The 25,713-nt window shown below is 46.2% G+C and overlaps 1 protein-coding gene across 5 annotated transcripts; it reads right to left on the bottom strand.

Annotated features, from left to right (window-relative positions):
* Positions 1 to 1,403: 1,403 nt before the first annotated feature.
* Positions 1,404 to 25,713, bottom strand: GPRC5A (G protein-coupled receptor class C group 5 member A). 5 transcript variants are annotated; one of them, XM_089920335.1, is made up of 5 exons: positions 25,545 to 25,622; positions 19,224 to 19,292; positions 9,812 to 10,740; positions 6,995 to 7,053; positions 5,716 to 6,696 (listed from the first exon to the last, which is right to left on the bottom strand). In XM_089920335.1, exons 3-5 carry the CDS (start codon positions 10,731 to 10,733, stop codon positions 6,604 to 6,606), a joined length of 1,074 nt encoding a protein of 357 aa, XP_089776461.1. In that variant the 5' UTR covers positions 10,734 to 10,740; positions 19,224 to 19,292; positions 25,545 to 25,622; the 3' UTR covers positions 5,716 to 6,603. The 5 variants fall into 5 exon arrangements, with proteins under 5 accessions (XP_089776462.1, XP_089776461.1, XP_089776463.1 ...); XM_089920336.1 differs by lacking the exons at positions 5,716 to 6,696; positions 19,224 to 19,292 and adding an exon at positions 1,404 to 2,088 and having other exon boundaries at positions 25,545 to 25,629; XM_089920337.1 differs by lacking the exon at positions 19,224 to 19,292 and having other exon boundaries at positions 25,553 to 25,713.

Genomic DNA, 25,713 nt, shown 5'->3' with positions numbered 1-25,713 from the left:
AGACTCCATTCACAACATAGCACAGACTCCATTCACAACATAGCACAGCCTCCATTCACAACATGACACAGACTCCATTCACAAGGCACCTTCCATTCTAAAGCAAGGCTATGAAGAAGGGTTCTGTAAAATACAACTACCAGCCAGGGGATGGATTAAGACCCCCAATAATAACACTTACTAAAAGGTGAGGGCACCAAGAACAACAACGCGGCAAGTAAAAGTCCAGAGCCCAGAGGGTTACAAGAGGTTATCTGGTCCGGCCTCATTCCTAACGCAGAATTCCCCGCATTATCCTCAGCAGAGCACCCTTGACCTTGAACACTTCCAGCAAGAGATAACCCACCGCTTTGCAGGCAGCTCTTCTGGGATCCGTCTCCCTCGAATTTCTAACCCTGGAGCCGTCTGCTGTGCTGTCATGATTACAGGTAGTTGAGGTGGGCTGGAGCTGTGCATAGGAGATCCAGAGGTGGCCCTCCAGCTTTGACTCCCAGCCCTCCCACTTGGCAACTGTGTCACCTTGGACACTAGTTAACCTCTTAATGCTTCCATTTCTGCAGCTGTTCAATAAAGGGAGATGATGATCCTAATAACTCATATGGTTTTTATAAGTATTAAATTATACGAAACAAGTAAAGCACTTCAGTGGAGCCTGGCATAGGGGAAGCACACGATAAATGTTAGCTGTGGTGATGGTCATACACCCTGCAAAGTCTTCTCCTTTCCGGATGAAATATCTCCAATACCATCAACCATGCTGTATCTCATGTCGTTCTAAAAATAGCTCCTCCGTTAGAAGCTCCTCCATTACAGTGACATGCACTGAATGGATTTAATATTCTGATGTGGTATAACCTGCCCCGAGTTCAGTGGGAAGAGCACCTGCCTTGACCCAGATTTCACGATGGTATCAGGGCTGCCTTCGATTGAGTTGGCTTTTTGTCTGCTTGGTCCTTATCAGTCTTATAAACACCTAAAACTACCAGGCTTTTTTCATAAAAATTGCGGTCGAACCAAGCCTTTCCAACCTATATTTATGTAATTTATTCTGGAGGCATGAATACATTTACATCTATTAAACTAAATGCTTGGTCTGGGATCTTTATTCCAGTCTACTGCAATACATTTGTATTCTGGTTTCATTATTCAGTCTTTCCTAATTTTGTGTCATGTGCAAAATTTGAGAAATATGCTTTATTTTTATCCAAGTGGTCAACAAAAATGTTACCCAAACAGATCCAAAAACAGAGCCCTGTGGGACACCACTGGAGACCTCAGGCTAATAAATGACCTTTTCTTGGATGTTTGACTTATGACTCAACCTAACTCTATGGTCATTAGACCTGCTTTTTTCATGAAGATAGCTTGTTCATAAAGATATCATGCTAGACGCAAACTATTATATGTAGAATGGATAAACAACAAGGTCCTACTGTATAGCACCGGGAACCACATTCAGTATCCTGTGGTAAACCATAATGGAAAAGAGTATGAAGACGAATATATAGATGTATAATTGAATCATGTTGCTGTACAGCAGAAATTAACACAGCATTGTAAATCAACTATATTCCAATAAAAAAATTTTTTTAAAGATACCTGCTAAAACAATGTATGCTTTTACTATTTCAATTTCTTGTGGGTAAAAAAATGGTTGATCTGGAATTATTCCTCCTTAAGAGAAAGGAAGTAGCTTTACATAATCGCAGGGTATGGTGCGAACTTCTACCACCATGTCCCAGAGCTCAGGGCATAGCTACATGGGTTTCTCAGAGCTTTTTAAATTGAGTTGATAAAAATCCAGCGGGTTTGGTAGATCATATTGTGGAAGGGGATCTGACTCAAAGCAGCTGGTAACCAAATTTCATTCAAGTTTCATCTTCTTTTCTGTTGAAGATCGTGGTTGGATCTGGTGCTTGAGATCCACTACACACACAACAGCTCCTTGCAAAGTTTTCCTAAGGACTGCCTCTGAAATCTGCCATCAGAAACCGCATAGGGTGGTGATCATTTTGTAATGAATATAAATATGGAATCACTATGTCGCACGCCTGAGACGAATATATTGTAAGTCAATTATACTTCCATCTGAAAAAAAGAAAAAGAAATCGCATAGGGAGTGAGAGATTGCCAAGGGGATCTATAGCTCCAGGCAAAGGAAAAGAACAGGGGCTGGGTACGGGTTTTTGACACAGGCTGGGACTCAAGGAAGTGGAAGGATTATTACAGCAACCGGGAAGATGAACTCTTGCCTTCCCTTGCAGCCCCTCCTTTGACAGAAGGAGGCTCGTGTGGCTTGGAGGTTGCAGAGGAGTGACCTGGGGTGACCCAGAAAATGTCAGTCCTCATCCGGTCCCTCTCCCCACAGCTTCCATGCCCCGGGGAGGGAGGGATGCCTGGAGGAGAAAACAGGGGGTGGGCGGCAGGAAAGGCATCTGGGGAGGCAAAGGAAGATGAGAGGAGAGCTTAAAATATATGCTGACCACAGTCATTTTGTCTGATTCTTTTCTCAAACACCCCCTTTGGAAAAAAAAGTATCTAAAACAGACCACACAAGTGTTGACAGTAGAAGGAGCGCAGTACCAGAAATCTGAGCCCCGTTGCATTAAGTCCTTCAGGACTGAATTCCTTCCTCTGTAAAATGAGGGCTGTGGTTACCAACTACGGAAGCTCTGTGACCTTCTCAAACGCTAACGTTTTAGGCAGTGGAGTGTCCCACTCTGAAGGGGCAGGGAAGTAGTGGTAATCAGGAGGTTGCAGAAATCGGGGTGAGGCACCCATCCTCTACCACACAGACTCCTCTGCATACCTGGAAAACCTGAAGCCAAGGAGGCAAATCATTACCTGCCCCGATGGAAGGGATGCCAGAAAATGACCACAGGTGGACCACAGAATTTCCAAAGGCATGGCTACACCCTGGAGGCCGAGTTCCCAGATCCGGGATCTCAGCAATCGACACCTGAGAAAGATTTTTCTGAAGCTGCCACCTCCAGTTCTAAAGTAATCTCGTGTTTCAGGTTGGGGCTGGAACAGTGGCAAACCTGCAAACCCGGTAGCAACAGGAGGAAGTGGAAAAGGAGGGAAAGATTGGCGGGGCTCAGTTCGGTTCTCAGGGACGCTGACAAGTCTAGAAATGACGGCAGAAAACCCAGAATGCATGGGGAGGGGATTTCACCGCTGCATTTCCGGGGCCAGACCGTACTCTTGGTTTTGGCAAACTTTCCCTGACAAAAGCCAATGTTCTCACCACATAAATACTCTTCGACATTAATAACAACAGCCTATGAGACCAATATCTGTAAAGATGCCAGGCTGCATGCAGATGAGCTGGAAATACCTTGGAGAGTTTCACAAAGATGAGACACAGGGCAATGAAGCTCCGGGAAAGGAGATGGAGCGTGGATTCTTTAAAGAAGGTGGGAGGGAGAATGCAAACGGCTCACACGTTCAAGCCTTTTAAAATGGGACACGTTTGCCTCAAGCCAGCTGAGTAGCTGCAGCCCTGCCTCGTACCCTTCACAGAAGAGCAGCTGTGGACTTAGGCTGAGTCCCTGAGGGCTGATACCTGAGGTGTCACCGCCATCCAGTGGAACCAGGGGGGATGGCCGCTGTGGACGGCCTCAGCCTAAAGTGAGAGGCAGAGGCGACACTCGGTCTATTTCTCAACTGACAGTGAAAGATGAGGGGAAGGTTGTTGAGCTTCATTTCATTATCACCCATTTAGTCACAAGGGGATGCCGTTCTGGTTTCCAGCCATCAATCAACTGACGTCACTCAAGGACCAGGCTGGGCTAAAGGTGCACATTCTATGTCAGCCCAGGTGGAGACGGAGACTTACAGGAGGGCTTTGAAACACTCTTCTCCAGTAGCATAGCGATCCTCAGAATCCCAAACCTCCAGTCCCTGAGATGTCCCTATTTTAATAAAAGCATTTCATTATGTCCAGAAGACAGAGACCTGAAGTCAGGTTAGCATGGGTGAGGGGACAGGGGTGACAAGTGCTATTTGAATGGGCAGCATTCTTCTGCCACCTGGAAAGTAAAAGAACTCAGTGAGGTGATGATCTACTTGTCCAAACTGTACTTCTTTCTTTTTTTTAATTTTTTAATGTTTTTGGCCATGCCACGTGGCACATGGGATTTTAGTTCCCCAACCAGGGATCGAACCTATACCCCCTGCAGTGCAAGCGTGGAGGCTTAACCACGGGACTGCCAGAGAAGTCCCCAAACTGTATTTCTTGGAGGAGAAACCAATCTCCAGCGATGGGTGCCACTTCCATGCCCTCTCCTGTCTTTTGTTTGTTTGTTTGTTTTTAATTAATTAATTTATTTATTTTTTGGCTGTGTTGGGTCATCGCTGCTGTGCGCAGGCTTTCTCTAGCTGCAGCGAGCAGGGGCTACTTTTCGTTGTGGTGCACAGGTTTCTCACTGCAGTGGATTCTCTTGTTGTGGAGCACGGGCTCTAGGCACACAGGCTTCAGTAGTTGTGACACGTGGGCTTAGTAGTTGTGGCTCGCGGGCTCTTGAACGCAGGCTCAGTAGCTGTGGCACACGGACTTAGTTGCTCCGCAGCATGTGGGATCTTCCCGGGCCAGGGCTTGAACCCCTATCCCTTGCATTGGCGGGCAGATTCTTAACCACTGCGCCACCAGGGAAGCCCCCCTCTCCTGTTTTTGAAGAGGCTTGAGGATGGCCATCATGGGCTACAAAGGCCTGGCACATTCTTTCCTTAATAAGAAAGCAAATTCACAGTATTTTGTGGCTTTACCTCTCCCTCAGCCCCCTTTGCCTGGTTGACAGGCCAGAGACAGAGAAGGAGAGAAAGGAGGGAAGGAAATACATGTTTCTTGAGTATCCACACTGCAATAGATAATATCCATGAAACGATATTGTTTTCTCTTCAGAACAAACCTCACTGGGTTATGGCCTCTTTGGGAAGACTTGAATGGTCTAGAAGGATCCACATCATCATTTGTAATTCCCCTTTTCAATACAAAGCTGGGCTAATGTGAGTGCAAAATCATATGGGAAACAATCAACTAAATCTCCGTGGAATGTCAATATCCCTAATTCCGCAAGCCATTAATTCCTCTCCAACCTCTCCCCAGAAAACTGGGTTTTCTTTGTGATGAGAAGCCAAGCGTCAGGCTCTTAGGCGGTAACTCCCTAACTCAGCTATAATCTCGTAAAGGTCATTCAGTTTCTGCGCATGGGGATTTCTTTTTTTCTTCTTCACCCAAAAGCGAGTTTCAATTGCCCCACCCCACAAAGCCGTTTCTGGGATTAAGCAAATGATCATTGTTAGGTACCCTTGTCTTTTCCGAGAGATATTATGAACCAATTCTGTCAAATTAGGGATCTGAATTTATCCCCTCCTACAATTAAACCTCAGATGAAACGAGAAACTGCCTTTGAGGTCTCCTCCCTGTCTGACCCGGGCTGCCAAACCCCATTCCGAAGTTGCCACTCCTCTGTTTCCTGGAGCAAAACCTCAGGTCCATGACCCTTCCCAGCTTCCCCCTCACCTTTGCCACTCACCCCCAAAACTGGGGAACACACACTTGTCGTAGACGTAAGGAGGAGGAAAGAAAGGTCAAGTCCACACCCAGTGGGACTGAACCTTGAACTTCAGCTCCCACGTGAAGATGAGAGCGAGCCTGCAACTCTCCCCGTGTCCGGTGTCCACCGCTCACACTGCCACAGCAACAGTCCAAGAGCTGCCACCACACCTTTATTGCATCTCCAGTGAAGAACAGTGAGTAACTTATTTTACAAGGCACGCTCCCCCGAGTGGACAATACCCACTTCCAGAACGCGGGGGGTGAACACGGTCTGAGGAGCGAGGGGATGGGAGAAGAATCAGTGCTTAGAGCACTGAGCAGAACTTAGAGCAACCCAGTGCCCACATTCTCCTGGCAGAGAGAAACTGGGCTTGTCCATGCTGGTGAGGGCTGGAGGGAGCTCTCCCGGTGAAGCACAGGGGGCAGGGAGGTGAGTCTGGGGACCAACGGTGAGTCTGGGAGTGAATTGGCACTGGGGACCCTGGTTAGGCAGCATCACAGAGGTTAGCAAATTTCGGGTGACTTTTAGCGCCTGCCATCCGGGCATGCAGGGAGGTGTGGGTAAGTTGGCTTCCAGTGTAGATGTGGGCGGGGTGATCTGAGAGACGGGCCTTTGCTGGTTTGCTCAGATAGGCAGCTCTGCTCTGAGCCAAGCGATTCTCACAGAATCAGCCCACAGTTGGAAAAAAGTTGGCTTCTGAGGCTGAATGAGCCAGTGTGTGGTCAGATGACCAGAGCCTGAGTCATGTGTAAGATGGCAGGGATGGTTAAGGGCCACCCTGAGTTGCCCGAGACTCCCACTCGAGAGAAGCAGCCTAACTATGGGACAAAGGAAACAACTACAGTGCTACTGAGGACTGCTGGTCCCGGCGGCCCTCATTAACCCCAGAACAGAAGAATCGTGGCTGAAGGCTGCAGGGAGGCGAGGTCTTCCTGTGATGTTCCGTACAGCTTCCTGGGAAGACTCAGGACTCAGCCCACGTCCCATGAACTCCCCGCTGGCTCTGCTGACTTGCTGTGTTCATCCCACCCTTTGGGACGTGTTAACTGACATCTTTCCTTCCTTCATAGTCACTGTAAGGGCTAACCCGAGACTGGGCCCGCGGAATGGAGAAATCCTTTGGGGAGTTCCGATTCTGAAAAGAAAACACTCGTATTGTTCAACCCACTCCACTTCCCGGCCATTTCCACAGCACTCTGCACTCCAACCTGGGCAGGAGTCTAACTTTCCTTCCCTTCCTCTAAGCCCTCCCCTGCCCTGCACTCCAGTCTCCTGTCCTAATCCCATGAGGCAGATTACAGGAAAGTAGACCCGTGATCCTTTCTAGGTGGCATCTAGGGGCCATCAGAGTGGCAACATCATCTATTCCCAAAGGACAAATGCTCCTGGGTTGCTAACACTGCTGATGAAAAAAAGAGAAAGAGCTCATTTACCTGCAGCTGGAAATGGGTGGAGTACGGGGCATAGAACGTGTCACCTGTCTCTTCAGTACCTGAAACAGACAATGCAGATTAGGTCAATGTCAGGGTTCCCTCCTTGACAGCCCCCACTTCTGCTCGCCCCAGTTATTTATAAAGCATGATGCTTTATCCCTTTAATTTTCTGTCTCCCTGGTAGATGGTCAGTTTCATGTGGAGGAGACTGTGTCCTCAAGCCCAGGCACAGAGTCAGCCCAAAACTGGTTGAACAAATGAACAACTAGCTACATATAATCACTAGGGAAATGCTTTCCAAAACCTCTCCAGAGCCCTCCTCATCCTAGGACCACTCCAAAAGCACATCTGACACCCGTCTTTTCAGACATAGATCTGGCTGGAGGTGTACCTAGAGAGAATCTCACTGGAGATTTACCCACTTCCTTACCTGCCCAAACAGGGGGGGAGAAAGTCACGATTTTCTTTGTGAAGGGATAGAACCTGTGAGTAATTGTTTTCTATGTATTTAGGGGAAATCAGAGGGAAATTTTTTTTTTTTTTCGCCACACCACACAGCATGCGGGATGTTAGTTCCCCGACCAGGGATGGAAGCCATGCCCCTTGCAGTGGAAGTACCGAGTCCTAACCACTGGACCACCAGGGAAGTCCAAAATCAGAGGGATTTAAACTCAGGAACAGATGAGTAAACACATACGCTCATCATGAATACGATTTAGGGAATTCCCTGGCGGTCCAGTGGCTAGGACTCGGCGCTTTCACTGTCATGGCCTGGGTTCGATCCCCGGTTGGGGAGCTAAGATCCCACATGCCGCAGGGCACGGCTAAATAAATACAACGTAAAGCAATCCATTTATTTCCCACCAAATTTACCTGTTCAGTTTACTCAATAAATACCTAAACACCTTCTGTCTGTAAGATATTGTGAGGAATAGAAGCATTAATCAGAATGATTCCTGCCCTGAGGGTGCCGCTGGAGAGTCCGGAATATATGACAGCTACACAAATAACTACGCAATGAGACAGACTCTGCTAAGGTCATCTCAAAGGTCTAGAGTTAGGCGGGTGGAGCAAAGACTGAGGGAGACTGGGGAATAGGGACTCTGCAAAAGGGCAAGAATAAGGAGGGACGCCTCAGGCGGAGGACAGACGCTCTTTGAGCCCAGACAAGCAGGCAGGAAATTGCAGGGACTTGGTTTGTTTGAACTGAGAGCACAGCTTCAGGGGTGGTGGGTTCAGGCTGTGAAAAGCCTCATCAAGGATTCAGGAAATGCAGTGGATGCTGGGGCGCCAGTGAGGCGTGTGGGCAGGAAGGGGCGGTGGCCAGAGAAGTATTTTAGGGAGGGGAGGCTGGCAATGGCCAATGGAATGAAGGGAAAGAAGGATTAAAGGAAGGAAGACTAGGGACTTCCCTGGTGGTCCAGTGGGTAAGACCCCAAGCTCGCAATGCAGGGGGCCCAGGTTCCATCCCTGGTTGGGGAACTAGATCCCGCGTGGCGCAACTAAAGATCCCACGTGCCGCAACTAAGATCCTGCACAGCCTAAATAAATTAATGAATTAATAATAAGGGAAGGAAGACTAGTTAGGGACCAATAACACAGAGTCCAAGCATGAGGTGACAGAGTGAGAGTGTCCATTGGGAATTCACAGGAGGGGGTGGGTGGTAAAATCTCCCCTCCGGCCCTCCCCCTCCCTTCACTCTTTCCACTGCGCAGGAGAGGGACCAGGGCTGCAGAGAGAAACACCGGCAAGCTTTGCACTGAAGGCTTCAAAAGCAAAGAAATTTACTAGCTGGAGCTACGAACCTGGCCTTGGAGGTCCCTCACTCCTGTCCCATACCCACTCCCCTCCCCCGATTAGACCCAGAGGCTGATGTAAACCCAAGAGATCTATAGTTTCTGGCTATCAGTGCAGCCTGGCTGCTCAGGACTCCAGACAAGAGCAAAACTCCCTCCTGTGGGCCACGGATGGGCGATAAAATGTATCTCTTCAGGCTACATCGAAATCCTCAGTAAATTTATGGAGATTCCCACTGGTTTATGATAAAAGAGCTTTCTCCCCACTCTGTGCTCTGTGGTCACTGCACGGCTGGGTTTTGTGCACTCAAATCTACAAAGGCTCCACATTTCTGGAAGGATTGCCTAGTTGACATGTATAAAGAACACTATCTCGCCCACTTGTCTCGGGGAATTTACTTAATCAATCTTTTTCCATTCCTTTGCTCCATCTTGTTTTGATTCAGAGAAATCTACATGGTAGAACATACTAGATAAAGACCACCAAGGCCAGCTTCTAGTTCTACTTGTCTCTAACTAGCTGGATGACGTTTTCTTTTTTATATTTTTATTTGTTTATTTTTTGGCTGCATTGGGTCTTTGTTGCTGCGTGCAGGCTTTCTCTAGTTGCAGCGAGCAGGAGCTACTCTTCATTGCGGTGTGCAGACTTATTGCGGTGGCTTCTCTTGTTGCGGAGCACGGGCTCTAGGTGCATGGGCTTCTGTAGTTGTGGCACGTGGGCTCTAGAGCGCAGGTTCAGTAGTTGTGACCCACGGGCTTAGTTGCTCCGCGGCATGTGGGATCTTCCCAGACCAGGGCTCGAACCCCTGTCCCCTGCATGGGCAGGTGGATTCTTAACCACTGCGCCACCAGGGAGGTCCCTCTAGCTGGATGATTTTAAGTAAGATCTGAGCCTTGGGGACCTTATCTGTTCTATCGGGAGAATGACCTGATAATCTTGCATGTTCCTTACAGTAATAATATCTTATGATTCTCCCCCATTTTCCCACAAGGGATTCTCTACCCAGCCCGGCTCTGTACCTTGAGTGATTCCCTCTTGAGAATAAGCTATGTTCTCCACACCATAGTTCTGTTTCATGAGCTGGGGTTTACAGAAAGCATCCTCCACAGGGTAATCCATGGGGTTTCGTTGCTTTGTGAGCAGCTGCAGCTCGGGTGCGACATAAGCCAACAGGAAAACCCAGCCATTGGCCACCAAGGCTGAACTGAGGATGGTGTCATCCCACTGGGGGCCGGGGGTAGGAACAAAGAGCAGGGTGATCCACGTCACCCAGATGGCAAGGGAGAGGAACATAGTGAGGTAGATGTGGGCCCCGTGTCTCTTCCAGCCAGTGAAGGATCCCCGAAAGGTGAAAGAGGCCGTGAAGAAGGTCAGCATCATCAGGAAGAAGACGTAGATGAGCAGCATGACAAAGTCCTCGTTGCGCCGAGGAGGAGAAAGCTCGGAGAAGATGTTGACGTTGGTCCTGTTCATGGTGAGGACCACATACTCGATGGCGATGACATCCTGCACCAGACTGAAGCCCAGGGCCAGGCCCAGCATCGCCAGCATGGAGAGGGGCTGCCTCCCTTGGACCAGCTTCGTCAGGTTGAAGGCGTGAACCAGGAGGCAAGAGAAGCAGAGGGCAAAGAGGATGCCGAAGAGGAAGAAGCGTGTGGGCCCCGTGCTGCCGTCAAGGCTGATGATGAAGGCGAAGGGGAGGCCGAAGATGCCCAGCACACCCAGGAGAAAGAGGAACTGGGTGGGGAGCACTTTGCGCCTGTTGGAGTCCTGGACCTTGCAGGTGAAAACCAGGAGGGCGATCATGAAGGCCACCGAGGTCACAGCGCCCACCGACGCCAAGGCCTCTAAGACGATACCCCAGGCTGCCTCCTTATCGCAGAGCCTGTAGTACCTGGGGTCCAGGTTCGAGCGGCAACCATTGGGGGCACCTGTGGCCATTCTCGTCCTGCAAGAAAGCAAAGTTGCAAGGCGGGGGTGAATCTCCCCACAAACTCAGGCACAGAGGACCAAAAACGATTCAGAAACTATCTTGTATATTTAGCCAGGGTTTTGCCCCTGAACTTACAACGTTAGATCAAGCTACTAGCTGTTCTCCACCTCTCATGGCAAATTCTAAAGGCTGATGAAGGGAAGAAACAATCTCATACCTTCCTCCCCGCAATTTAACTATATTAATATTTACCCTGAAGCCAGAGGGCCCAGGGCTCTGATGAGGTGTTTCAGAGTCACATCTCAAAAAATACGTCACAGATAACTTGCCAGGGTTCCTGATATGTTTGGCTAGTGTTTCCTTAGGAATTGGTGAACGTGGAAATATGTAACCGTAAAGTTAACACTTTGGGAGTTCCCTGGCGGTCCAGTGGTTAGCACTCAGTGCTCTCACTGGTGGGGTCCGGGTTAGATCCCTGGTCAGGCAACTAAGATCCCACAAGCAGGGCAGTGTGGCCAAAAAATTTTTAAAGTAAACACTTTAAACATAATTTGTCAGTCTCCAGTTTTTTGCCACCTTGGGCCCAGCCTCAGATATTATTTGTAAGCATCCCATTCTCTCATGGACAAGAGGAGTTATCTGAACTGTGGATTTCTCTGCGGAAGGCCAGCCTTCCCCTCTCAGCCACTGGGTCCTCTTCTTCAGCTCTGATGTCACATATTATTTTCCCTTCTTAATTAAGGTTTGTAAGGATGGCTCTGCTAATCCAGAAAAGCAATGGAAGGGGTCTTCCCTGTCATAGGGTTGGCCACGCGTTGTGGCTCGTTGGATCTTAATTCCCCAGCTAGGGATCGAACCCATGCCCTCGGCAATGAAAGTGTGGAGTCCTAACCACTGGACCGCCAGGGAATTCCCCAGAGTGAGCTCTTAATTAGCTACCTATAAGGAGGGATGGCCTGGATGACACAAAAACAGTGGGTGACCCAACAAAAAATATTACCAATAGCTAATGCTCATTTTTACTATGAATCAGAAACCCTTCTAATCACTTCTCATATATATATTTATTAGTTTAATTTGATAGCAATCCTATAAGGTAAAAATGATTATCCCTATTTGACAGATGAGGAAACTGAGGCAGGGAGAGATCAAGTTACTTGCCCAACATCACACAGCCAGGAAATGGCAGACGCAGGATTTGAATCCAGGTTACCTGGCTCTAGGTGAGGATCCCTGGTCTTAACTACCATAGGTGCTACCTCTCCAGGGAGTTCTAACTGGCCTTAGAATGCAATCTGAGATATTCCCTCCCCCTTCTTTCCCTCGTCAGATGCCCCATAAACCAGCTATTTGTGGTCCTAATTCTACTCTCTTAGTTCAGCCCCATGAAGGATAGGCGCTCCCAGGTGATAGATGATCCACAAAGCAGGTAATCTACTCACCCACTCAGGGATAATGAGAAATCAACTTGAGGCAGAGCAGCTTACTTCCTATACATCTGTCCTTAATCTCCCAGATCTGCTGCCTTTTTTCCTTCCACAAGTTCCATGTCAATTTTAGACCCAGCTGATTTCCCAAACCCCATGAAATCAAATTCCTTGGGATTCAGGGCACACGTCGGAAGATGAGTTGGGAAATGGGAAGAGAAAGGAGTTTGTATATTTCCTCAAAATGGATAGTTCTCAAATTCCAAAGCCAGTGTCAGATAAGACGTTGAAATTCAGGACCGCTGTGGTTTTAACAGCTTCTCAACAAAACTATAATTTTTTTCTGAATTATATTACTGTTTATAAGTTTCTATGGCACGATTCTTTTTGATTTGTTGTATACTATTTATGCGTGTAATCTTTTTTGTTTTCTAGTGTTTCTTTTTCTGATAGGATTGCTCACTCAACAGAGAAATCTTTTGAATTGACTAGAAGACACATATTGGGGGGGTGGGGAGCGGGGGCAGAGTTAGAAGAAGGGAAGGCTCATTGAGACCCCCTCCATAGAAAAGCACACGTGAGAGCTCTTGGCCTCTCCTAGTGCCAAATTGGGAGAAAATGTGCATAAAGAAATCAGCAAGAAGAAGACAGCTAGGATTGAGAAGCAAAACATACCCAGAGTCCTGCCTCTTTCCTTATAGCAGAAAAAACAGCTCAGAATTTCTGCACCACATACCCATAAATGCTTATAAACAAGATTTCTCGGGCCCTTCACAGCATTGTAGGGGTGCTGTGATCAACCCAAGACGAAAAAGAACGCCCTCCCCTCCCCTTCCATCCTGTCTCTTCAAAACCAAATCACAAAATATGACACAAATGAACTTATCCATGAGACAGAAACAGACTCACAGACATAAAGAACAGACTTGTGGTTGCCAAGAGGGAGGGGGTGGGGGAGGGATGGATTGGGAGTTTGGGTTAGCTGATGTAAACTATTATATGTAAAATGGATAAACAAGGTCCTACTGCATAACACAGGGAACTATATTCAATATCCTGTAATAAATCACAATGGAAAAGAATTTTTTAAAAAAAGATCAAGGACTTCCCTGTTGGCACAGTGGTTAAGAATCTGCCTGCCAAGGCAGGGGACACAGGTTCGATCCCTGGTCCGGGAAGATCCCACATGCCGCGGAGCAACTAATCCCATGTGCCACAACTACTGAGCCTGCGTTCTAGAGCCCAGAAGCCACAGCTACTGAAACCCGTGCGCCTAGAGCCCGTGGTCCGCAACAAGAGAAGCCCGTGCACTGCAACGAAGACCCAACGTGGTCAAAAATAAATAAATAAATTTATTAAAAAAAAAAAAAAGATCAAATCACAAGACGGAGCACAGCGAGGTGGGACACATAATGAACAATTGCTGGCTGACTCTGCCGAGCAAACAAGCATATCCTCCTCCACGTAGACAGAATTCAAACACTGCTTCCCTTAAAGATGCAAACTATGGGCTTCCCTGGTGGTCCAGTGGGTAAGACTCCACTCTCCCAATGCAGGGGTCCCGGGTTCAATCTCTGGTCGAGGAACTGGATCCTACATGCCACAACTAAGAGCCCACATGCAGCAACTAAGAGTTCCCATGCCGCCAACGAAGATCCCAAGTGCTGCAACTGAGACCCGGCTCAGCCAAAATAAATAAATAAATTTTAAAATAATAATAATAAATAAAGATGCAAAATCATCTCTTCAGTTCAATGAGATAGTTGTGTCCCAGCATTGTTTTATTCCCATAGCCATTAGGAAAAAATTATATATATGTATATGCCATATAACACATACATACGTATATGAATGACTATTATGTAGATGCAAGAATTTTATGTGTGGTGTGTTCGAATAAAATAAATAGCTTAAATAATTGATGGCTTAAATCCATCTTCCATACTTTGTAATGAAATTTGCCTCTCCAAGCTTAACTTTTTTTTTTTTTTTTTTGGCCACGTTGGGTGGCATGCAGGATCTTAGTTCCCCGAGCAGGGATCAAACTCGTGTACCCTGGAGGGGAAGCGCGAAGTCTTAACCACTGGACCTCCAGGGAAGTCCCTGCAAGCTTCACTTTGCAATATAGCCATTCATTCAACCAGCACCACTATGTGTCAATCATGTCAATCACTCTTCTAGATGCTCAATGGTAAAGGGGAAAACAGACATCAGACATGATCCTTGCTGTAGTAGAAGAAATGGACAGATGGACGTAATCTGCCACCACTGCCACGACCTTCCTGTGGCCTTCCCTGGCCAGGGGTCTGTCACCTGCAGTCCACTCCAGGGAAATGACACCCTGGTCATCCCGACTGCATGCAGAGCACAGAGCAAAGAGTGGGTTACGTTCCACCTCCCCAGGGCAGTGCAGAATGAGACACAGGAGGAAAAAGAAAGGAAAATGCACTTCAGATACAGGCAACCCCTGAAATACAAGGCCCCCCAAAGTCTGATACACTTGGCCCTGGGTGGAACCAGACAGGGAGAGGGGACACGCCCCCTTGTCTATGCTGAGGATGCAGAAGAGGAAGAGCTGGGTCTAATTCAAGGGCAGCGTGACAGGGGAAGGGACCAGGATCCAGGATTCTCTTCACTCACCACCTCCCCACCTCACTCCCTCTCAAATTAATCCTAAGGGCAGTGTCCAGCCGGAAAGGTATTTCTCTCACCTCCCTGCCCTTCCCCGGAAACTGCTCCTTCCCCACCCCTCAGGGCTGTGCTGTTTGTTGACAGGTAGTTGTTATCATAATTACATGATAATTATAAAGGAATCTGAACTTGATGACTGTCAGTCTTGAGAGGCTGATGAGGTTTTCACCTAAAGGAAGGTCCTGGTGCTGCACAGAGGTATGGTAGGGCAGAGGCTTCCTGCTCCCAACTTGGACCTCTAGGCCCTTCCCATCTGTGCAGCTGTGCAGGAAGGGTTTGTGTCTTGGGGCCTCCTGGTGCCCACAGACCGGGGTCCCACAGTGTAAGCACATAAGGTAAGGGGTCCCTGGAGAAAGAGGACCAGGCATGGCTTTCTTGACGTAAGAGAAGCCATTTTTGGCCTAAGTTGTTTTGTGACAAGTTTTGTGACAAGTGCTTGGTCACAGTGCTTGCCCATGAACAGGTTTCAGAAATTAATGATCTTTTTTTTTTTTTAAGATTTTTTTTTTGGATGTGGACCATTTTTTTAAAGTCTTTATTGAATTTGTTACCATATTGCTTCTGTTTTATGTTTTGGTTTTTTGGCCAGGAGGCATGTGGGATCTTAGCACCCCGACCAGGTATCAAACCCGCACCCACTGCATTGGAAGACGAAGTCTTAACCACTGGACCACCAGGGAAGTCCCAGCAATTAATGACCTTAAGGGAACAAAAGAATGCAGAAATAAGCAACTGTGATCACGCAAGAGAAGTACCAACAGCAAAGATAATAATAGATCAGTTGTAAAGACTCCCAGCTCTGCTCAAAGATTAGCCTGAAGTGCTCAACCACCAGATCAACTGGAGTCTAGGGGTGATGGTGTTGACCTTTTCTGACCCTCATGACTTCAGTCAACAAAAGCTTGGACTCTGTGGATGCCTGAGCCCCTTCATGAACACGCATGGAGCCTTAGCTTGAAACTTCCCCAATTTTGCCATTTGGGGAGACACTGCTTTGGGCAAGATCCCTGGTGCTCTCCTTACCTGCTACAAGTAATAATAAATCCTTCCTTCTCCAGATCTTTGGCTTGGTTGTGTCTTTTGGCTCAACACTCACTAAGAAGTGAATCCAGTTTTCCAAGTAACACCATGAGCAATTGACAGCGGGTATGTAGAGAAGAACCCCACTTTCCCCAATTTCACCTCCACCTCCCACCCCCAATCGTGCAAGGGAGATGGAGAAACAGTCACTGAATTACCTTTAAAATGCTTTTTTTTAACTAAAAATAGAAATACCATATGACCCAGCAATCCCAATACTGGGCATATACCCTGAGAAAACCATAATTCAGAAAGAGTCATGTACCACAATGTTCATTGCAGCTCTATTTACAATAGCCCGGAGATGGAAACAACCTAAGCGTCCATCAACAGATGAACGGGTGAAGAAGATGAGGCACATATATACAATGGAATATTACTCAGCCATAAAAAGAAATGAAATTGCGTTATTTGTAGTGAGGTGGATGGATTAGAGTCTGTCATAGAGAGTGAAGTAAGTCAGAAAGAGAAAAACAAATACCATATGCTAACACATATCTATGGAATCTAAAAAAAAAGAAAAAAATGGTTATGAAGAACCTAGGGGCAGGACAGGAATAAAGACGCAGACGTAGAGAATGGACTTGAGGACATGGGGAGGGGGAAGGGTAAGCTGGGATGAAGTGAGAGAGTGGCATGGACATATATACACTACCAAATGTAAAATAGATAGCTAGTGGGAAGCAGCCGCATAGCACAGGGAGATCAGCTCGGTGCTTTGTGACCACCTAGAGGGGTGGGATAGGGAGGGTGGGAGGGAGGGAGACGCAAGAGGGAGGGGATATGGGGATATATGTATATGTATAGCTGACTCACTTTGTTATAAAGCAGAAACTAACACACCATTGTAAAGCAATTATACTCCAATAAAGATGTTAAAAAAAGAATAAATTTTACCAAGATAAAGATTAAAAAAAAACATGAAAAAAAAGATGTTTAAAAAAAACACTTTTTTTAATGTTTGTTTTTATTATAGAAAATTTCAAGCATACTCAAAAACAAAGAGAATAGTATAATGAAGGCCCATCATTTGGTTTCAAAACTTACCACCATTTGGCCAATTTTCCTTCATCTACATCCCCATCCCCCTCACTAGATCATTCTTAATCTAGTGAGAAATCCCAGACATCATTCTATGCATATATGCTTCAGTATGTATCTCTAAAAGATAAAACCCTTTTAAACTTAACCCCACTTTAAAAATTAACGATGGGGCTTCCCTGGTGGCGCAGTGGTTGAGAGTCCGCCTGCTGATGCGGGGGACGCGGGTTCGTGCCCCGGTCCGGGAAGATCCCACATGCCGCGGAGCGGCTGGGCCCGTGAGCCATGGCCGCTGAGCCTGCGCGTCCGGAGCCTGTGCTCCGCAACGGGAGAGGCCACAACAGTGAGAGGCCCGTGCACCGCAAAATAAATAAAAAAATAAATAAAAATAAATTAAAAATTAACGATGACCCTTTAATATCAAATATCCAGTTAGGGCTCATAGTTCTCAGTTCTCTCAAACGGTTTTTTTAAAACTTCTGAGAAAGTAATTTTTTATCTGAGTGACTAATTTTTTTGGAATTATCCTTCCTACTTCACCTCTCCTCCACCCTCTTGCACCTAATTCACCCTCCTCCACCCCTTCCCCAGCATGACAGCAATTTCGCAACGGGTCTGAACTGCCCTAAGCACTTTGAATTTTGTCAGAGAGAAATCAAACTCACCAAACGCGCTCACAAGCAGGTCTGCACTAAGGAGGCGCTGGGTCACATAGGGAATGGCCCAGATGAGCCACCAGGAAGGTGGCTGGGGACGAAGGACAGGGTTCTGAGAAGCTGAGGTCTTCTAGCAAGCAGGGTTTGAGGAAGAAAAGGGAAGCATCAGCATTTAGGATTAGAAACCGCCAGGAGCTAAAGCAACAGCCTCAGAGAAGAACCTAAGGGCTGGAGCAGAAGGAGAAAATGAAATGGAACTGGTGGTCATATGGACATCGTATGACCAGAGTAATAACCAGATTCTGGTCCAGTTATGTCTGCTCATAACCAGAGTCAAGCGCAGACAGACCTATGGGAATTCCCTGGTGGTCCAATGCTTAGGACTCTGCGCCCTCACTGCCGTGGCCCGGATTCAATCCCTGGTCGAGGAACTAAGATCCCACGAGTTGCAAGGCACAGCAAAGACAAAAAAGGGCAGAGAGACCTAGGGTCCAGCCAAGAAAGGACTTGCTCCTACAAAGACCAAACGGGGGGCAGCCCTGGCCGCGGCTGGGCTCCTGTCTAAGTGACCCCAGGTGTCTTCTCTAGCATGGATTCTGAGCAAGCAGAGCCAGTAAGCAGAGGGATTTACTGGAATCCAGTCATTCACTCCTACTCACTTCCCTGATGGACTAAACCCTGCACTCTGGAGGGAGATGGTGAGGCTTCAGCGTGTGCAGCCTCTGGCCTGAGACACGACAAAGGACTTTGAGTCATGAGGGTGAGACCCTCTTCAACTATTACAGCAGCTGAGCCAACTACCGCCCGTCCAATAATCCACCAACACCCACAACCAAGACCTGACATCCCTCAGCATTGCCTTAAGCCCTTTTCAGGTGAGCCAAGGCATGACAGAAAGGTTAAAAAAGCAAAAACGAAGGAGGGAGGAAAGGGAGAGGGAAAGGAGAAAGAAGAACCAGAAACCGGGGCTGAGGGGGAGGGGAGGACAGGGAAGGAGGGAGCCGCTGCACTCAATTCCCAGCCCTGTGACTCCGCCCCTTTAGGAAAGAGGGGTTTCAGCGGCCTCTGTGTGCGGACACCGTCTCCTGGAACCTCCGTCCTCTCCAAAGCAGGGCTGGGTGCTGAACGAGGGGGTCTGAGCCCATGTCCAGTTCCTCTGTTCATCCCTCCAGGGAACTCCTTGTAGACAATTTCCAAATCACTTTCTCCCTCCCCCTCATCCTCCTTCCTGCCCCATTTCCTGTCATTAAAAGAATATGTGCTGCAAACTCCTAACCAAACCCCAGACCAGGGCTGGAGGTGAGATTGAAGGGTCTGAGTAGGGGCTGGGCTCAAGACGCAAGGTGAACGCTCACCTGCCAGACAGAGCCACAGGGGTGCTAGAGCAGGACTGGCCCTAGACTGGCCTTGACACACAGCACTGACTGGGATGCAGGGACAAATTCCAGCATGTGAAGGGTCTCTCAGCTTCTCCTTTGCAACCTCTGAGACTCCTCTTTCCCCAGAGAGGTGGGGAGGTGTCTGGAGTTACTTACGTCCAGACCTAGTAGGTTTTCGAGCTGACTGTATGCGGCCCACCCCAGATTATCTGAGCAGGAATTACCCGCGAGCCTGAATCTTGCCCAGAGCTGATCTTATGTTCCTCCTTATGAGATCTGTCTCCTTCTGTCATCTAAAAAAAAGAAGACGATACATGTATAACTGATTCACTTTGCTGCACACCTGAAACTAACACAACACTGTAAATCAACTATATCCAATAAAAAAATATTTTTAATAAAAAGAAGAGGACGATACTGACCTCTTAGGACAACTGCCTGGGGAATGATACCAAATAACTCAAGTGTTTGTTAAAGCTGGGCCTTCACACCATCCCAAGCCAGGCAAATTGGCAATTTTCTAGCATTTTAATTTTCTCTCTATTCTTGGAATTGCCACATTCAATCAGTAGTAATAACAATAGTCACAATACAAGTATGATTAAAACTAATGACAACTACTGTCACATACTGAGTCCTCTTATGAGCCAGGCTCGATGCTGAGTGTTTATGTTTTTCTATGTGTGTTCACTCATTTCCATGCTTTTACATCTATTTTCTTATTTAATATTCCTACAACCCATTTTATAGGTGATAAGACTGACTCTTGGAGAGATGAAGTTACACATCCAGTGTGAATTAGTTAGGAAGGATATCCCTTTATGAGTAGTCTTAATTAGAATTTAATCTTTTGTTTCATCTCTAAATCACTATTATGCTCTCTGAAGCTTTTCTCCCTGACTCCAGCTTCACTCTATTTTTTTTTTTTTTGAAATTGAAGTATAGTTGATTTACAATGCTGTGTTAGGTCCTGGTGTACAGCAAAGTGATTCAGTTATACAAATGTATATATTCTTTTTCATATTCTTTTCCATTATGGTTTATTACAGTATATTGAATATAGTTCCCTGTGCTATACAATAGGACCTTGTTGTTTATCCATTCTCTGTATAATAGTTTGCATCTGCTAACCCCAAACTCCCAATCCATCCCTCCCTTACACCCCTCCCCCTGGCAACCACAAGTCTGTTCAAGCCTCTCTATTTAAACCACATCCAAGAAGTCTCCAAAATAAGCAATCCTGCGTTTGGTCAATCTCCCCGCATTTGCTGTGGGAAGTATACAAATCATGCAGACCCGCAGACAGAAGGTGTGGCCGCTGCCCCTAGGAGCGCCAACAGAGTCACACTGACATACAAATAAGGCTTGCAGCGTGTGCGGGAATGCTGAGGGCACACGGAAAACAGTGACCCACTCTACCTAAAGTGTTAAAAAATAAAAAATAAAAAAAGGCTTTAGAGAGGAGACCAGGGGGAGATGAGGCCTGAAAGATGGGCAGGGGAATGGTGGGAGATTTTAAGAAGGTAGAACCAAATGGAGCTTAGAAATACAGGTTCGTGAGGAGAGATATCCAGTTTAACTTTGTTAAATCTAAGATGAATTGGGAGGACTTCCCTGGCAGTTCAGTGGTTAAGACTCCACGCTTCCACCACAGGGGGCACGGGTTCGATCCCTGGTCGGGGAACTAAGATCTTTTTTTTAATTGAAGTGTAGTTGATTTACAATGTTGGGTTAGTTTCACGTGTACAGCTAGGTGATTCAGTTATAAATATATTCATTCTTTTTTAGATTCTTTTCTCATATAGGTTATCACAGAGTATTGAGTAGAATTCCCTGTGCTATGCAGTAGGTCCTTGTTGGTTTTCTATCTCATATATAGTGAGGGGTGTGTGTGTGTTCATGCCAGATTATGCCCTCTTTTTACAGTGGAGGAAACAGAGGAACAGAGACATTAAATAACTTGCCCAAGATCACCTGGCTCTTAGAAGCCAGGCTCCTGGGAGTTCCCTGGTGACTCAGTGGTTAGGACTCAGCACTTTCACCGCCACGGCCCGGGTTCAATCCCTGGTCAGGGAACTGAGATCCCACAAGCCGAGTGGCACGGCCAAAAAAAATTTTAAATAAAAAATAAATAAAAGCCAGGCTCCACGACACCAGATTGTGCTGACCCTGCGTGCTTGAACATGTGAGTCTGAGGCTCAGGAGAGGTTTGGGCTATGAGCACAGATGGGGGGTCACGGGCTCATAGCAGGTGTCGGAAGGCTTTGGAGGAGACCAGATCACACAGGGAGCCTGCACGGCAGCAAGAGAGCCAAAGACAGAACCCTGGGACACCGTCTCATGGAAGCAGGAGTCAGCAAAGGTTGTTCAAAAGAAATTGCCAGGGTTAGTACAAGAAGTAAGTCCGGCTGGTTTCCTAGAAGTCAAGGAGCAGTTTCCCAAAGAGTGGTTGATGGAGTTAAATGCTACAAGGGCAGCAAAGAAGAGAAGGCGTGGGAAGGAATCTTTGGGTTTAGCAATTTAAAAGCATAGCGAAAGAAAAATAAATAAATAATTAAAGCATATTAATTAAATGCATAATTAAAAGCATATTAATTAAAAGCATATCATATTAATCATATTAATTAAAAGCATATCAGCGCCTTTTTGTCTGTTATAACAGATTCAGCCTCAATGTGAGCTTCAAGGCTTTTCTCCAACTGGTCCTCCCACCCACTTTTTCCTGGTTTCCTAACTCCCCTCCCCACATCTGTGCAAGGTAAGCAAAACTTCCAAGAGTATTTTCTATCTGGAAGGGAACTGGGGCTCATCTAAGACCCTCTCTTACAAAGTCGCTCTTTGCCTCATCACATGCGTTATTCTCCTTGCCAGAAAGACCCTTCTCCTAGTCACAATTCATGTACCATGTTTCGTAGAAACTTGACCCAAAACTTACCTCTACCGTGAGGGTTTTTTAATTATTAGTCCCATCTCATTCTAAATTTGTAGATCTCTTCATAGTTTTTACAATTAAGTATTTCTCGGTGCTCAAGTTTTTCCATATATGTGTCATATATTATACATTAATATCAGTGCTAACTCGCCTATCAGATAACAATCTTCTTAAGGAAATAGAGCAAGTCTTCTATTTGTTGGTATCTCCCTATGTGCTCTGCACAGTGGTTGTTGAGCAAATGTTTTGGACTAAAACTGAGCGTGAATATAACTCAAAGCAAGTTATTCATTAGCAAGTATGAGTAATGGGGAGGAAGAATTTGGGGAGCTGAATATGTGCTAATGCTAACCCTTATATTTTTATCTGGCTGAGCTCTAAGATGAGGCTGGAGTCCCACAGAAATTTCTCTGCCCTAGGTGAAGGATTAGTTGTAAATGGAAAGTGTCTACAGGGAAATGTCCAGGATCCCCTCTTCTGGGTAAGCCATCCATGTTCTGATGACATAAAAGTGATGCATCATGGCAACAGCTTATGAATAACATCTGAATAACATCACTGAGTTGAATTTCTATGTAGTAACTGGGAGAAAATAAATCATCATTCCACCACAGGCAGATATAAACAAGTATAACAACAGTGTTCATCCCAGTTTATTCACTTTTGGAGGTATTACCATCTTCCTCTGTTCTAAACAATGCATGTGAACTTTAGATAAATTACTGAAATATAAAATAAAATACTTGAAATCCCCTTTTTTAACTTAAGATTTTGAGTGAAACTACTAAATCTCTTAGGCCCAGAATTTTAAGATATGAAATTTCCAGGAAATAGGTGGATAAAGTGAAGGCCTCTACTGGTATACCACCTCAAAGCTCTCAAAGTCACCTTCTTTCAAGTATTTTATTTCAACATATGAAGGTAACATATTTATGTTCCCAAGCTAAACTTCTCTCTCCTTACAAGCCTTTATTTCTAAACCCTGAGAATGGTACTACCATACACTTAGTGTATCTAAAACTACAAGATAGACTATCTAATGTGGGGGAAGATAGAGAGAGCAGACCACATGGCCAAAAATTAGATGACAATAGCAAGCAACTATTATTACAATAAATGTAAATGGTAATTTTTTATTTTGAAAAGACTAAATTAAACCATATTATACCTATAAAAACCTCACCTAAAACAACGAGATTCAGAAAAGTTGAAAGCAAAAGAAAGGAAAAAATGAAAATAAGTGCAAAAAAAGGAACAATAACAGATATGTTTATTTAGCAAGTATTATGTATGAGGTACAAAGTTAAATAATAGCTTGCTCAAGGTAAGAAAATTAAGTAAGAGTTGAGTTATTAATATCACACAAAGTTTAGTCAAGACAAAAAGCTATTATATCGACCTAAAAGCTTTTTTAATAGTAATTAAGAATACTCCACATTGAAGATACAACCATCATAAACTTTTATGCACTGAATAATACAGCACCAAAATACCTAAAACAAAAGCTACCAGAAATACAAGGAGAAATCAAAAGAAATACTACAGTTACAGAAACTTTAATACTTCTTTATCAGTCTTCAGCAGATGAAATAGAAAAAGCAAATAGTAATATGGTAAATTTTTATAAATGTTCTATGGATCCTTTAATATGCCCTATCTTCATATTTTATTAATCTCTACTATTAATCATGTAATTCAGATCCTCTATATCTGTGATCAGCAAACATTTTTTGTAAAGGACCAGATAATAAGGAACTTAGAAAATGGCTTTGCAGACCATTTGTTTGCAGCTGAGAGCAGTCAGACAATGAGCATAACTGAGTTCCAATAAAACTTTATTTACAAAAACAGACTGTGGGAAGTGTTTAGGCAGGAATGTAGTTTACCAGCCCTCTCTCTATGATTTCTTTTATAGAAGTGGTCATGGAATGTTTATAAAAACAGCATATTCTAGACCACACCAAAAAAAAAAAAAAAGCCTGAAATAAGAAATGTACAGGAATAATGCACAGAAATGTATATAATCTGACCACAGGCAATAAAAATAGGAATATAAGTAGAAGCAAAAACACCAAACTACTCAGAAAATTTGAGACTCCTCAAGCAAAACTATTATTCGATTCATTGTTTTTAAAGGCCCTATCATACCAACACATCATTTCCTACCCATTTCCTCAGCTCAGTCTGTGGATTTTTAAATAGCAGTGGACCTGAAGACAAACCCCCAGAATGAGAATAAAATCACAGTCAAAACTCTTCTTCACGCCCTCTTACCTTCAATTCCCACTAAGGAGTGGAATACAAAGAAGCAGACTCCAATGAGGACGCCCAAAGAGACACATACAGATAGAGAAGGGCTAGAATCTCAGCCCTGGGAAGGAGCTGGGGGCCTTTCCAAGACCCCTTAGGAGGAACTCAAGGCCCAGCCCAGGCCTCCTCACAGCTACATGGCCTGCAGAGCTGGGATGAGAAATCAGGCTTCCTGACTCAAGGCTCAGAGCGCTTCCCTGGAATGTTAGCTCGTTCTGAGTTCCGCTCATTCCCATCTGTCTTTGGAGCACCCACCTACCTCTCCACACCCCAGAGCAGCCTCTTTCCTGGGTGACACCTCTGCTGGCCCTCCTTCCCCGCCCCCCTCCATTTCTTCCCTCTCCTAGGAGAAGCCAGCACACAGACCGGAGGGTGGAGTTCTGACCCCCCTATCCTTACCCCTCCCCAGGCCCCTCCTATCTGAAGTGGCTCAAGTATTCCCCTTCAGGAATGAGCCCACAGGCCTGGCTGATTCAACCAAACCCTTCAACAGGTGTGGCGTTTACAAAACCCTCAGAGGCAAAAATCAATCTGGAAAGAAGTCAAGAATGGAAAGTCCTTCAAATTCCTTGAACCGGAGCTGCTTCCCCTTCCTTCCCCCATAGATGTTTAAGGGACCATCTTGGACAGTTTGGGCCCATTCCCAAGTCCCATCTGGTTGGTGCCTGAAAGTGGGCTATTACTGGACATTCAACCCAGGGGATCCAGAGCAGTTCAAGGGACAGCAGAGGAGGGAATGCTGCAGAGCTGAGGGCCACACTCACGTCAAGAGAAGGGACGGCTTCTAGAATCTACTTCCCAAAATTCAGAAGGGCACACTTGTCGTGGAAGGACAAAATAAATGGACACTTTACAGTACCTGGGGAAAGTAGCAGTGGTCACCATCTCCCTCTTCCTGCGCACCCACGCAATTCCCTGCCATTCCTCTAAGATCTTCCTCCTACTTTTCTCTTCCCCTAGACTGATCCCAGAACTGCTCACCTGCCGGGCCAGGATTCCACCTACTCAGTTTGTTCAATGTGTCTGAGCAGAAACTATTGATCCTGATTATCTTTTTGCTCTCTGCCTCTTAGCCTGGGAATGGGATGGGGGTGTGGGATCTGAATTGAATTAAACTACAGGAATTCCTTTCCTGGGATTGTTTTTTGCTCCGAGCCAGCTGCAGTCCATTATCAGGGTTTCTTTCCTCTTGTATCCCCCCTCCCAGCGCCGCTCTCCCACCCCCACCGGGCGTTCCCCCCCCCCCCCGGAGGATTTCAATCCCGAGGCGGGGCGCGTTCTGTGCTCAGTGCGCCTCACTTACCCTGGTACCTTGGCTTTGGCGAGTGAACTTGGCGCTGCTTCCCGCGCACAGAGGCAGCACAGGAGCCCCTCGGTGCTAGCGGAGACCACGGGCAGCAATCCCGCCCTCCCGGCGCGGAGCAGTTATAAAGGCGGCTGTCGCCGGCGGGAGGAGGGAGAGAAGGGGTGAG

The sequence above is a fragment of the Delphinapterus leucas genome, chromosome 11 (assembly GCF_059928025.1).
Source record: "Delphinapterus leucas isolate spDelLeu-1000000601 "Yukka" chromosome 11, BTC_Dleu_Yukka2, whole genome shotgun sequence".
Classification (NCBI taxonomy): domain Eukaryota; kingdom Metazoa; phylum Chordata; class Mammalia; order Artiodactyla; family Monodontidae; genus Delphinapterus; species Delphinapterus leucas.
This window is presented reverse-complemented; position numbering and strand designations above follow the sequence as displayed.